Genomic DNA, 12,621 nt, shown 5'->3' on the forward strand with positions numbered 1-12,621 from the left:
GAGGAGGGGCCTAATAGGGAGGGGGCTAGGGTTCTAGGGTTCTAGAGTGAGGTCTCTGCGGATAGAGGCCTGGGGCTGGGGTGTGTTATGTTCTGAGGGAGGGGTCTCGGTTGAACCTGCCCCACACCTGTCCCACCAGTCCCAGTCCCAGCCCCAGCCCCAGCCGCGTCCAAAACCCCCTACTGATCTCTCTTTTAAGTTTATAGTGTACTTGTTTACCGTTAGGTTAGTTGAAACTTCCTTCCTCTCTCTCCCTCTCTATCTCTCTCTCCTTCACACAAGCATAAATACATACATATACATTTAGCTGCGAGCGTGCGTGCGTGCGTGCGTGCTTGTGTTTGTGTGTGTGCCTCCCCTCCACGCACTCTCCGCACACTATTCTAAAGAAAAATCATCTAAAAAAAAATGCAAAAAAAAATATAGGAATAGGTTTTCTCTCTCTCTCTCTCTCTCTCGAGACCTTCAAGCTCGAAGGAACAATAACTAAGAAATCTACTTAACTAAATTCAATATTCAATACGCTTTCTATATATCGTCCCTCACATTTGCATGTTTCATAGTTTTCTTTCACTTTCACTTTTTTTTTCTTTGCGTGGCACAGCCACTACTTTGAACTTTAGGCCTCATTTCCGCTTCCGCTTTTCTGCATTCATTTCACATCTAGGTCACATTCGTTGATCAATTCTTTGCTTTTGCTTTTCCTATGCTAAGGGTGTTGGGGGAATGGGAGGGGTGTGGTGGGAGCTCTACGGCTTGTTGCGTCGCCTTGTGCTTTTGGTTGTTTACTAGAGGGAGAGGGATGCCGTTCTAACTTAGAGAGAGACAGAGTCCCGGGGAGTGGCAGAGACAGAGACAGGGACAGGGACAGGGACAGAGACACTGCTGGCCACAACGAGAAGCGCTACAACAATTCAACAACAGCAACAACAATCAATTCAACTACAACAAATAACTAAGTGTGCATTGAGCAGCCTGTTGCAGCAGCCATGCCCTCGCCATCCACGTCATACACGCCATTCACGCCATTCACGCCACCCACGTATCCATATTCAATTATCCACGTCCACGTCTCCGCCGCTGACTATTTCGTTTCATCCTGATCCATCGGTTCTTCGGAGTCATCGCGCGATAGGGTTCTAAAAACAAACGAAACAGATATATTGGCCAATCAGCAAAGGAATCGATTGTTTACAAAATATTCACAAAGTGCGGCGCTAGACTATATGTACATAAACGATATCCCATTCGATAGATGTCCTAAAGACAAGTGTGGAATTATTGCACTCATTTATGGAATGATTCTAGGTCAGAGCAAACATTTTACGATCTTCAGTCGTATTATCGGAACGAATTCGATATTGGGTTGAATTTATGTTTTTTTATACGCGGTACACAGCACAGGAAATATGCCATACAGTCGATCTAGTTCGGACTGGTTTCAGCTCGAAGGGAGCGTCATTCACTAAAGCTTTCTGATGGAATCAGTTCTGGAATCTAGATAGTCTCATTTTATATGACAATCATCGCGTCATTGTACAATAAGAAAATCAAATTAATGCGGAACTAATTTAGTTGAACATTTGGGAAACATTTCCTATGAGTCATTTTAGTTTCCTTCGCTGCGTAGTACAATTTTTGCGATGCACTAGACGGACACGAACCTGTGCATCGATTGCATTGAGAGGCCGGCCATGGCGTTGATCGTTTCAGATTCTTCGTGCTCCACCTTGAGCGTCTCCAGCGCAGACAGGCCGACAGTATGCTCCAGCATCCTCACGCAGGGCCAATGCGTTTGCTACATTCACAAGGAGCCGGAGAGATGGAGAGAGGAGTTGAGTGAGTGAGCCAGATAGCACATATATATTCATGTATATATATATACCTGAATGGCTATCGTTTTTTGGAGCGTATTGATGGCATTCTGACAGGGCGGTCGTTCCAGCTCGGACTGGGAAATGGGCGCGGCGGGATCGCCGAGCAGAGCTCGGACGCACTCTTGGGCGGAATCACAGATGGCGGCCAGGTCGTAGCCGCCCTCGAGGGCCAGCACCACCTTGCCGTTGGCCAGCTGGAGGAGCTCGCGGGTCATGAAGCCGAAGCAAGCGGGCGACACGTGATAGCCGCCCAGTGGTGCCGGGTGGCCGGTGGCCGCATCGAAGCCGGACGAGACGAGCACAATGTCCGGGTTGAAGCCCTTGGCGATGGGCATCACAACGGTTCGGAATGCAGCGATATACTCGGCATCGCCCAGCGGCGGGTTCAAGGCCCCGGACCACGAGATGTTCACATTGAAGCCTAGACCAGCACCGGAGCCGCACTAAAAATACAGACACATCGATTAGTGGTTAATGTTTCGGGGTTCGAGGATGTGCACTCACCTCTGTGGGTCCGCCTGTGCCGGGAAAGAAGTTACCGTCATCGTGTCGATGTATGGAAAGATATAGAATGTCGGGACTTTGGTAGAATGCTTGCTGAGTGCCATTGCCATGGTGTACATCCTGAAAGAAGCACGAGAATCGGTTTAGTTACTGAGCGCTGAGCAAGCGGTGCTAGTGAACCCGCCCCCTCCCATGATATACGTTTACATAGTTCTCAAATACGATGCAAGAGCTAAAATATCTGGCCTTCCATAGCCACTTTGACTCACCCAATCGACAATGAGAATGCGCCTCATCTCGGGCATCTGCTGGCGCAGCCGTTTGGCGGCGATGGCGATCGAGTTGAAGAAGCAGAAGCCCATGGCCAGATTGGCCTCCGCATGGTGGCCGGGCGGCCGGACGACGGCGAATCCGTTGCGCAGATCTCCCTTGGCCGTCTTGAAGGCCAGATCGATCACACAGCCAGCTGCCATGCGGGCGGCGGTGGCCGTGTGGTGCTCATTCCACGTGGTGTCCAGGTCCACGCCCAGCCCCCCGCAAGAGAGGCGGACGAAGCTGGCGGCCAGCGTGGTCTCCAGTTTGGGTCGCGTCAGCTGGCACTGGTTGGAGCCGAAGAGCATCGCATGCGCCTCCGTGTGCACTGTCTGCAGCTCCTCCTGGGTGGCCTTTCGGGCCCGCAGTCGGTCGCAGCGCTTTACCAGATCCGTTTCGTTTAACCGGGCCCACACGCTCTGCAGCCGGCCGCTGTGCTCCGGATGCTGTGCGTTGTCGCCGCAGATGCAAGAGTGCTTCAGCATCAGCGGATCGTAGGCCAGGCCCGTGGTGATTTTGTGCGGGGGCAATGAGGCGGACGGCGGCGTCTGTTGCAGGTGCTGTTGCTCCTGCTGCTGCTGTTGCTGCTGCTGCTGCTGCTGCTGCTGGCGCTGATGCTGCAGGTTGGCGGTATAGAAATGATTCATGAACTGTCGGTGCTGGCGATGGGGCAGCGTCAGGTTGACGGGCGGTATGTGGTCCGCCGACGAGGAGGTGGCTATTGGCGGCAGCTGCTGCCCTTGCCCTTGCCCCGTGTCTGCCAGCTGGCTAAGGCCGTGCGGTCCGAGTGGCACCAGCGGACTACTCAGCGTGCGAGAGAGGGGCCGCATCAGGCGCTTGGCCAGCTCCTCCTTATTTTGTAGCAGAAGCAGCTCCCGCTGCTGCTGAAGGTACTCCTGGTCCCGCTGTAGGCTATTGACCTTGGTCCCGCTCCCGCCGGCCACCGCTGCTGAGGGCGTGGTGGCGGCTGAAGGGCTCGTGCGATAGACTGCTGCTGCGGCGGCCAGAGCCTCGGGCAGACTCTGTGAGGTGCTGGTGGCTATGGTGCTGGTCAGTACCGTTTTGGGCGGTTTCTTTTTATCGGTCAGGTCCATCACCTCCGCGGCGGAGTCGTCCTCCTCCTCCTTCAGCTGGGACTCGCGCACTCCAGCGGCCGTCGCAGCTCCGCTGCGGGTGAGCACGGTCTGGCGCAGCTTCTGGGTGAGCACCTGATGCTGGTACGCCTGGCGCTCCGCCTGGGGAGAAGCATTCGGTTGATCATTTACGAACTTACGAAGTGGAGGGGACACACGGGGCGGATGCTACTCACCTCGCTGTTCTCGTAATGCGTTTGGGCCACATTCAGCTGCCCGGCGCCCGTCAGCATCGGATGTCCCAGGGGCAGCGGGGCCGACTGAGTCCTGCCCAAGGGTCGGTGGCCCTGCTTGTGCAGATGCACCTGAGCCACCTGTGCATCCGTGATTGGTGTGTTGTGCGGGTGTCCGCCGTACAGAGCATGACCATGCCCGTGTCCATGACCGTGTCCATGGCCGTGACCGTGACCATAGCCATGCCCGTGTCCGTGGCTGTTGGTGGGAGGCAGGGAGCCGGCCGCTGCTGCCGCCGCCGCTGCTGCTGCAGCCACGGCCGCCGCATGCAGATTGACTGCGGAGCCGGCGGTCACTCCCCCCAGCTGCTGCATGTAGGACGAGGACGAGGGCAGAATGGTGGAGGCGGCGTGCGCCTGCGGCGGAGCCACATCCCCCACCAGGGAGGCCTGGGACGAGGACGTAGACGTCGCCGAGGCGGACCTGACCACGGGCGAGGGCTGCTGGGGCGCGATTCCCGTGGCCGGCATCATGGCCAGCGGCCCAGTCGGCTGCCGTCCCACGAAGGACATACCCAGCTGATTGTAGTAGGTCGGCTGGCCCCCGGCGGCCGCCACATGCTGGTGCAGTGCCGCGAACATCGCCGTAGCCCGCGCCTGCGCCTGCGCCTGGGCCTGGGCACTCGCCTGTGCCTGTGCCTGCGCCTGCGCCTGTGCCTGCGCCTGCACCTGGGCGGAGTTTGGTAAATGCGGTCGTCCCAGGGATATGTTGGGCAGGGAGGGCGAGCTGAACAGTGGCAGGTCGTTGATGCTGCTCCTCTGCCCCGGCTGGTACTGGCTCCCCTCCTCGTTCTCCTCCTGGATCGGAGCACTCGTCGGGGAACCCCTGCTCCCGACCACGCCCACCGACAGCCCCGTGGACGAGGGCGGAGAGTTAGGGCCAGAGTCCGGCGTGCTGTTGGAGTCTGTTTTGGAGGGTACAGAGAAAGCTTCGGTTATTAATTATTCGGTGGGAGCTGGCCAGGAAATGGAATGGTAAAGGACTCAGAAACAGTTTAGACGGCAGTCAGGCAGCAGTTAGTGGACTGAGCGTAGCTGTAGCTGTGGCTGTGGCTGTGGCTGTGGCTGGAGCTGATCAATGGTTGGATCTTCGTGGATAGCAGGGGTTAAACAACAGTACAGTAATACTAGTAGCATTAACGATTGCAACGATAAACACAACGCATTAAATATTTAATAACACAATCAAGGGTTTACAAATTAAAACATGTGATAGCTTCTCTCTCGCACTTCCGACGCAGGATAGTTGATCTTGGACCTCTCGGATCTCTGAGATCTTTGTATGATGTTGGGTACGGTACTCGTATGTCCGTGTGTCTTGCTATCTGTGTGTATGTGTGTGTATGTGTGTGTAAGTGTGTGTGTGGGTCTTTGATGATGAAATAGTCCTTCGTCGTTGGCGATTTCTTATATGGGATCAACAATAGAGGGTCCGCCATCACTTGCGAGCACTTCATCTGATCTGATCTCTTGGATCCTCGATAGATCTGAGCTAAAGAACGAAGAACAGTTCGCAGAGACAGTACAATAGGCGGCTGCTGCCTTCATTCTTTTGCTTCTTTTGAGAGATGGGTCCACAGTAGATTCACCAATAGATTCACTCGACTCAGTTCCACCTATCGCAACACATTGCCGTCTAGAATCCCCCCTGTGTGATGGGTTTTTGTGGTTTTCTGTGCTTGTGTGTGGGGTGCTGTCTGGGTCATATACGTACTTGTAAGAACGGAGTTCTTCTGCTGCCTGCGCTGGGCCGCCTGCAGGAGTCGCTCGTGGCGACGTGCACCTGCCGGGCCTCCGTTACGGGCCTTGCGCTCGATGACACTCTGTTTCAGCCGGATCTTCAGCAGGTTGGGTTCGGATGCTGTTTGGATTTGGTTCACACACATTTGCTTGGTTAGTTCGGAAGGGGTTAGAGAACTTAGCTTAAGACATACGGAATACAACAGCGCGGGGTGAGGCTTAAGGGCTGCACAGCTTACAAGTCCCCTTGCGACCTTTCGACTTTCGGTTAGTTCGGTATTTGCCATGCTCTCTTAACATTTCTAACATTTCTAATAGTTTATAAATTATCTATACTCATCTCATGACTGAGTGCGACCTTTACCCCGAAAAAGTATCCCAAAAGTCTCGCTGGTACTTCGCTTCGTTGCGACTATCGGAAACGAGACATTGCCTGCCCCGAACTGAACGACATATGAATCATTTTTGCATCTTTTCTGATCCGATTTCTATGGGTCGACAAGAATCGGGGGACAGAAGCAGACAGCAGACAGAGACAGCCAAACGGATTTTAGTATAAAATAAACAACACTCAAGGCATAGCAGGTCGCGGTCAGAGCAGTTTCTTAGGAGGGCATTTCTCCTAAATCGATTATCTGGGAGGGAAGGAGGTCCGACACGGCCGGAGGGAGAGCTGGGAGGGCTTACCTGTTTTCCTGAGCGGAAAATCAGATTCATATTTGAGCAGTGAGGAGGGCGGCTGAGGTATTTTGTAGGGGTGCGCACTGGTCACGGTTCCGGCTGGCAGGGATTCGCCCGAGGAGCTTTTCACCACACCTCTGTAAATGTAAATGGACATGATATTAATTACATATGTGTACATTTAGTAGTCACATTTGAATTATAGTTTTGATCGGTTTATCGATCGATAAATCGCCATATCGATAGAGTTGTAAGTTGGCCATTTCGGATTGGATATTATTAAAAAATAATATCTAAAACGGATTACCAGATCCAGCCACTGGCCCCTCTCCTTACCGATTGCGATAGGGCGACGTTGTCGTTGTTCCATTGGAGGCTGCTGCCTGCGACTTGCGGCTCATAATGAAGCACTGGATCGGGAATGGGATCGGGAAAGAAAATGGATTAGAAGGATGGTCGGAGACAGCGAAAGGGGTTTCCTTACATTGAGAATCTGTTTGACCTCCGGGCTGGCGTTGGCGCTGCAGTTCTCCTTCCGCTTCATGACCTCCCGCTCTCGGCGCTCCCGCTGCTGCTGCTGCTCGCGCTGCTGCTGATGATGATGTTGCTGCTGCTGTTGCTGCTGTTGCTGCTGCTGCTGCTGCTGCTGTTGCTGATGGTGGTGGTGGTGGTGATGCTGCTGCTGCTGCTGCTGCTGGCGGTGGTGCTCCTCGACAACTGCGGCGGCAGCAGCAGCGGCGGCCGTTACCATGGTCTGTTCCCGCAATTCCTGGAAGGCTCCATGGGAGTGCACCGCAAACTGAATAATATCAAAGAAGTAAGAAATAGAGAAGAGAGAAAGAGAGACAACTTCTTGGTTATTCGGTTTCAGGTGCTGGGCCATTTTTTAGAATTGCTTCGGCTGCTCTCTGAATAATAATAATAATAATGATGATGATGATGATGATGATGGCGCCGCCTTGGCCTTAGTCATACGCCCCATCGAAGCACTTCCGGCCCAGACGACGGCATGATAATATATTTTATTTTATTTTATTTTATTTTCATTTATCTCATTTCAATTCCTTTTTCCTCTTGTTTTGTTTTGCACTTCTGTTTTGAGTTTTCTGCCCACACATCCCCATTCACATCATCATTCCGATCCCCACCGTTCCCAGCCTCATCATCGTCATCATCGTCATCATCACCATCTCTGCATGAAGTGAAGCACGGACAGAAACACAGTCACAGCCCCAACAGCCGCGACATATCGGACAACAACACCAACATCAACATCAACAGACAGACGTCATCGTTCAAGGTGTAGTTGTATAAGGTGAGGCATGCCGCCACTTCTGCTTTCGCTCTCTTAAGCTGCTGCTGCTGCTGCTTCTGCGGCACGACTGACCATTCACTTGCGGCAGCTGCCTTTTGCCATTCACCACCGAGTCACTTCTTTGCTCATGTGCATGCGAATACTTTTATTTTCCTGATTTCCTATATCGCCGGTTCACGTTTCGCAGACAACTGTTGTGACGGCGCTCCCTGGGCATGCCTCACCCCACGGTAATGCACCTTGGGAGAGACGACGTCGCGCCGCGCCGCGTCTCTCTTTCTCTCTTTCTGTTTCTGGCAGCTCTCGGTGTCGCCTCCTAGTCTACTCACTTGATACTTGTGCTCCAATTGCAGTTTATGCTCCAATTCCATTTGCTTCGATTTCTCCTGAAACGAGTGGATCAGACGTTGCTTCTGCAGTTCCTGACTCTTTTTAAGCTGCAAGAAACAGACAAATTTAGAGATACTCGTGCTGACAGGAGATAGATCTTCAAAGAGCGCATCGCAGAGAGTATGTACAAGTATTTGTACAAAACCACCTCAAAAATAATCAAAGAGAGGGTTGCTTATAATCTGTTTTCGTTGTATTCAATTTGAGAAAACAAATCAACACTGCAACATCCTAGTTCTAAAACTTTAAGCGACCTTAAGAGTATTTATGGAACTTAGACACAAATTACATCGTCATCAATGAAACTCGTCGATTCTGCAACCTGAAGAACGTTTGGATATTTTGCACCAAGCGAACATCTCCCTTCAATTGGAAAACTTACACACATAAATATCCCAATGGAACTCCTGTATTTCTAGTGATGACTAAGATGTACGAGAAAGCTCAAGACCAGAGGTCCTCTCTAGCAGTAAGCATTTTTCGTTTATTTTGCAGTCATCCAGAACCCAAAACCTCATCTATTGCTATACCTTGATGCCCTATATGCCCTTTGGAGGCAGACAGTTTTTGGGGCACGCATAAAATATGTACAAGCAGTGGGTTCTGTTAAGAATATTAAAAACATACAATATGTGGGCATAAAACATATTTTGCTAAACAGAGTTCTTGACGGAGTTCATTCCGCCGACAGACATACTCGTACATCTGTGCTGCACCTCCCCACTTTCAAAACTCTTTTCGAGACATTTCTAGCATTCCAAATTGAACAAGTAATACGGTCTTAGAAAGCAGTGTAAGGAGTGTAAGCACTAGAAACCTGGAGAAATTCTATTCATTTTGAGTTTCATCTCCTTGTTTTTCTGCTGTTCATTGAAATGGTAATGCTGGTAGTAGCGATTTGAAAAAGCCACTACCTCAGTAAGATGCAATTAGTTATAGAATACTTTGATAAAAGAAATTGATAGCCATAGCGGCACTCGTGTTTTTGGAGCGTAGAAGAATTCATTGCGCCGTCCATAAGAGTAGACCCAAGAATTTGCCTAACAACTAATGGCAGGCGGTATAAAGGAATTAAACACCAAGTTTAATACACTCTCGCTATAGTATTTAACCCACCGAACTATAAAAAGAAGATTGAATATCGAGTTGGCATGCGATCTGACCTTTGGAGGATGGTTTAAATGCAAGAAGTCCTAGGTCCTAGAAAGCTACGCGTTCGGGTCAGAGAGTACACGACTGAGAGGTGCACGACTCAAGTTTGCAAAAACGCATTTGGACTGGCCCTGTGCCAGTTTCCCCAGCGGCGTGGTTTCCAGGCTGTCCAGGTCCTACCCCTTTCCCTGCTGGACACTCCATTTCCTCCTCGTCCATGCAGACGCGGCAAAACTCATGGTGGTACGTATCTCGGGGCCATGCGGCCGGTGTTCGCACCTGGCTTTTCCTCAGGCTCGGGAGGGTCTTGGTACGTTTAGGGGGCTATGTTCCACCGCCTATCTGCTCTCGTTCCAGCCCGGCCGATCATCTGTGAGATAATGTCTCATAGTGGTCTCCGTACATGACTAGTCTGGCACACTCGCGCGCGGTGTGGCCTGGGACCCACGTGAGTGGACACGAGTGTGACCTGATTTGGTTCAGTGCGTCCACTGTCTCGCGTCCGAGTCTGCTTGTGGTCTTGCAGGACCCTAAGACTTCGATACAGCCAGATTGCTGTGTTCCTTGGAAGTACATCCAACGTATATATCGACTTTAACGCTTGCTATACTGCAAATATCTCTGCCTGAAGTCCACTGCACCAGCCTGATAGTCTTGGGGATATTTTGGTCACCAAATCTCCGCAGAAGATCCCAGCTCCCGTCCCTTCGACTGTCTTTCACCCGTCAGTGAAGGTGGAATGCTCGTTCTGCCCAAGGGCACTGTTTTGCCTGCATTCCTTCCTATCGGGTATATACCCATTTATCATTTAAGTTTTAAGAGGTCTTAAGAGATTCACTGACGCCAGGACGCATGGCTTGGGACTCGCTGGACTCTTCGGAGTTTTTCCAGGTGAGACTTAGTGTCTGCCGCCTCTCACCAAACCAAGCCTCCTTGTGTCAGAATGGGTCGTATACCGTTGTATACATTCAGTGGACGATGCGTGATTGTGGGCCCCACCTTCGTCCAAAAGGCCTTCCTACAGGTGTAGAAAGCGGCCATTCCCGTTTTCTGCACTTCCACCGTGTTCCGTTTCCAGGAGAGTTTCGAGTCAAGGATGACTCCACTACATAGCTTCGCTGGACAATTTGAGTGTCGTTCCAGCAGTTACGGGTTGTTTGGAACTCGGTAGCTCGGTTCTCCGAGGGTTCACCCCTAGTCCGTTTTGGCGTGCCCGTCTAGCGGTCGTTCCAAGAGCAGATTCAAGGAGTTCACTGATGGTGGGCAGGAACTGTAGGTCTATTACCAGTATCACCAGCTCGTTTGCGTACTCCGTGATCTTGTGTCCACTGCTCCCCAGATGAAGAAGGCCATTAAGCACCAGGTTCCACAGAAGTGGGGATATGGGCAGTCCAGCTGTTCGGAAAGCCATGGGTCCACCACACCAATATTTTGAAGCAGTTCATGTGCCAAAAGTAAAAACTCTGCCTTTTCAATTGTTCTGCTAAATAAACTTTCCCTTTCCTTACTTCACGCCTTCGGAGCATACTTCGGAGCCACCCGATCCCTTCCTGCTTTCGGAACGTCCTTTAACCTCCGGATTCGAAGCGTAATTAAACCTCCGGTTTCCTTCCTACGTACTTAAACCTCCGCAACGAATCTTCTCCTCGCAACGCACTACTAAAAATACCTCTTCCCTGTGGCGTGACTCTTGTTGACGATTTCCTTGACGAGGAGAGAAATATAAGTTCGAATTTATCGTTTTTCTCCTTAGCACGCTGTCCAGCCGTCGTCGTGGGATTACCATCTAGGCCACTGAGGCCGTTGTTGACTCGATTCTGATTTGTCGAAGATCGCCTGGCCCTTATGTGTAGATCCAATAGGCGTTCCATTGTTTTCCACAGTTAGGGGGCGTCCTTTAAAGGTTCTCTGCAGCCATGGTAGTAGGTGGGAGGAGTGGAGGAATGTCAAAGGCATGGCAGCAACTCCAAATCCGTCAAACAGAACTGGGTTTTGGCAAGTGGTTTATTTATTGACCCATGCCATGGCGGGGGCAATGTCGTAATGAAAACAAAATTGATTAAGAACTAAAAACTTGAGTCCTGAAAACAAAAAGATGGATTGCTTCAGGTTTCTAATGAAACCAGCCAGAAACAAAAAGTTCATACAATGTAAGAACTGGTCAGTGAACGGTTCTGTTTTCCATTGCGAGTGACCACTGTCGTGTTTTGGTTCTGTTCTGTTCTTCTTCTTCCCTCGATCTTCGTCCGTCATTATCTATGCATGTGTGTCTGTGTGTACATTTGTATGTGTAACGCCCACATCGAGATGCTTCTGCTGATAGGTTTCCATGACCTTAGATCGTGGCACGAGGCGTCGCACAGTGGGACGTCAACCGAAAAGAGGTGGCAAACGTAATTTGTTGAGTGTGTTCCTTGAACATCTGATAGAGAATTTTCCAGGGCTTTTAAAACTGGAGAAATGAGCCTTCAAACGAAAGATTTATTATCGAAACCTTCTAATTTTAGGGCTAAGGTACCCCGAATTCGGATGCCACACTGCGATATTGTACGACTTGGAGTCAAGAGCGATTTAAAACAATCAAATTAGCTTAAAATTTAGGTATTATTATGCAATGAAACTGTGAAAGGTCAAACCTTTACAAGTTCTTTAAGGACTACACAAAAATCTAAAATAGGGCACGACTTTGACAGCTTTCAAACGCAGTTTGTTCCATGAAAACATCTATGTATGTATGTATGTATATTCGGTCAGATGTTTTCAATTCGGCAAGCCGAAAGGGCCGCAGGCACCACTGTGCGTCGCGTCGTTTCTTGGATTATTCTTCGGCCTCCACCTTCGCTCGGACACGACAGTTGTTACTGTTTATGTTGTGGGGGGATGTCACGCCTCCGCACCCTTCTCTCTGGGCACCGCACGCACACTGACACACACTCCCATGTGGCGTCGAAATGGGACGCCGACCGACAAAAAATCGCGAAAGTAACGGTTCGGTTGATCTCTTCTTTCGGTTGCTTCTTGAATTTATTGTTATTTCTTGTCATGCGCTTGGGGAGGGTATTTCGGTTTTGATCAGATGTCTGCCACGCAGAGAAGGAAGCATCTCTGCCTGTTTCAGCCCAGCTGAGTGTCAAGATTGAATCACAACATATGTTATATGTATGTACATATGTACGTAAGAATGACCAGTCGGTTGTCGAAGATATTCAATCAAAACTTTAGTTTTGCTTTTGCCATCTGTTTTGTTAATGCTTGTAGTACTTATTGTACTTATTGCTACTCGT

The 12,621-nt window shown here is 50.6% G+C and overlaps 1 protein-coding gene across 2 annotated transcripts in view; it reads right to left on the reverse strand.

The window, feature by feature from the left end:
* Nucleotides 1-306: 306 nt before the first annotated feature.
* The window catches only part of LOC6600200 (histone deacetylase 5), a 36,861-nt gene continuing 24,546 nt past the window's right edge, over nt 307-12,621 (reverse strand). The window contains exons 4-14 of one of the 2 annotated variants that reach the window (XM_026990841.1): nt 8,125-8,232; nt 6,965-7,279; nt 6,817-6,890; nt 6,487-6,617; nt 5,774-5,920; nt 4,003-4,964; nt 2,651-3,928; nt 2,382-2,501; nt 1,886-2,320; nt 1,665-1,798; nt 307-1,139 (exon numbers count right to left, since the gene is read on the reverse strand). In XM_026990841.1, the coding sequence (XP_026846642.1) occupies nt 1,085-1,139; nt 1,665-1,798; nt 1,886-2,320; nt 2,382-2,501; nt 2,651-3,928; nt 4,003-4,964; nt 5,774-5,920; nt 6,487-6,617; nt 6,817-6,890; nt 6,965-7,279; nt 8,125-8,232 (3,759 nt within the window). In that variant the 3' untranslated portion in view covers nt 307-1,084. The remainder of the gene's footprint in view (nt 1,140-1,664; nt 1,799-1,885; nt 2,321-2,381; nt 2,502-2,650; nt 3,929-4,002; nt 4,965-5,773; nt 5,921-6,486; nt 6,618-6,816; nt 6,891-6,964; nt 7,280-8,124; nt 8,233-12,621) is intronic. The other variant, XM_026990842.1, reaches the window with a different exon arrangement.

Source organism: Drosophila persimilis, unplaced genomic scaffold (assembly GCF_003286085.1).
Source record: "Drosophila persimilis strain 14011-0111.01,24,50 unplaced genomic scaffold, DperRS2 tig00000622-arrow-arrow-pilon, whole genome shotgun sequence".
In the NCBI taxonomy this organism is placed as follows: domain Eukaryota; kingdom Metazoa; phylum Arthropoda; class Insecta; order Diptera; family Drosophilidae; genus Drosophila; species Drosophila persimilis.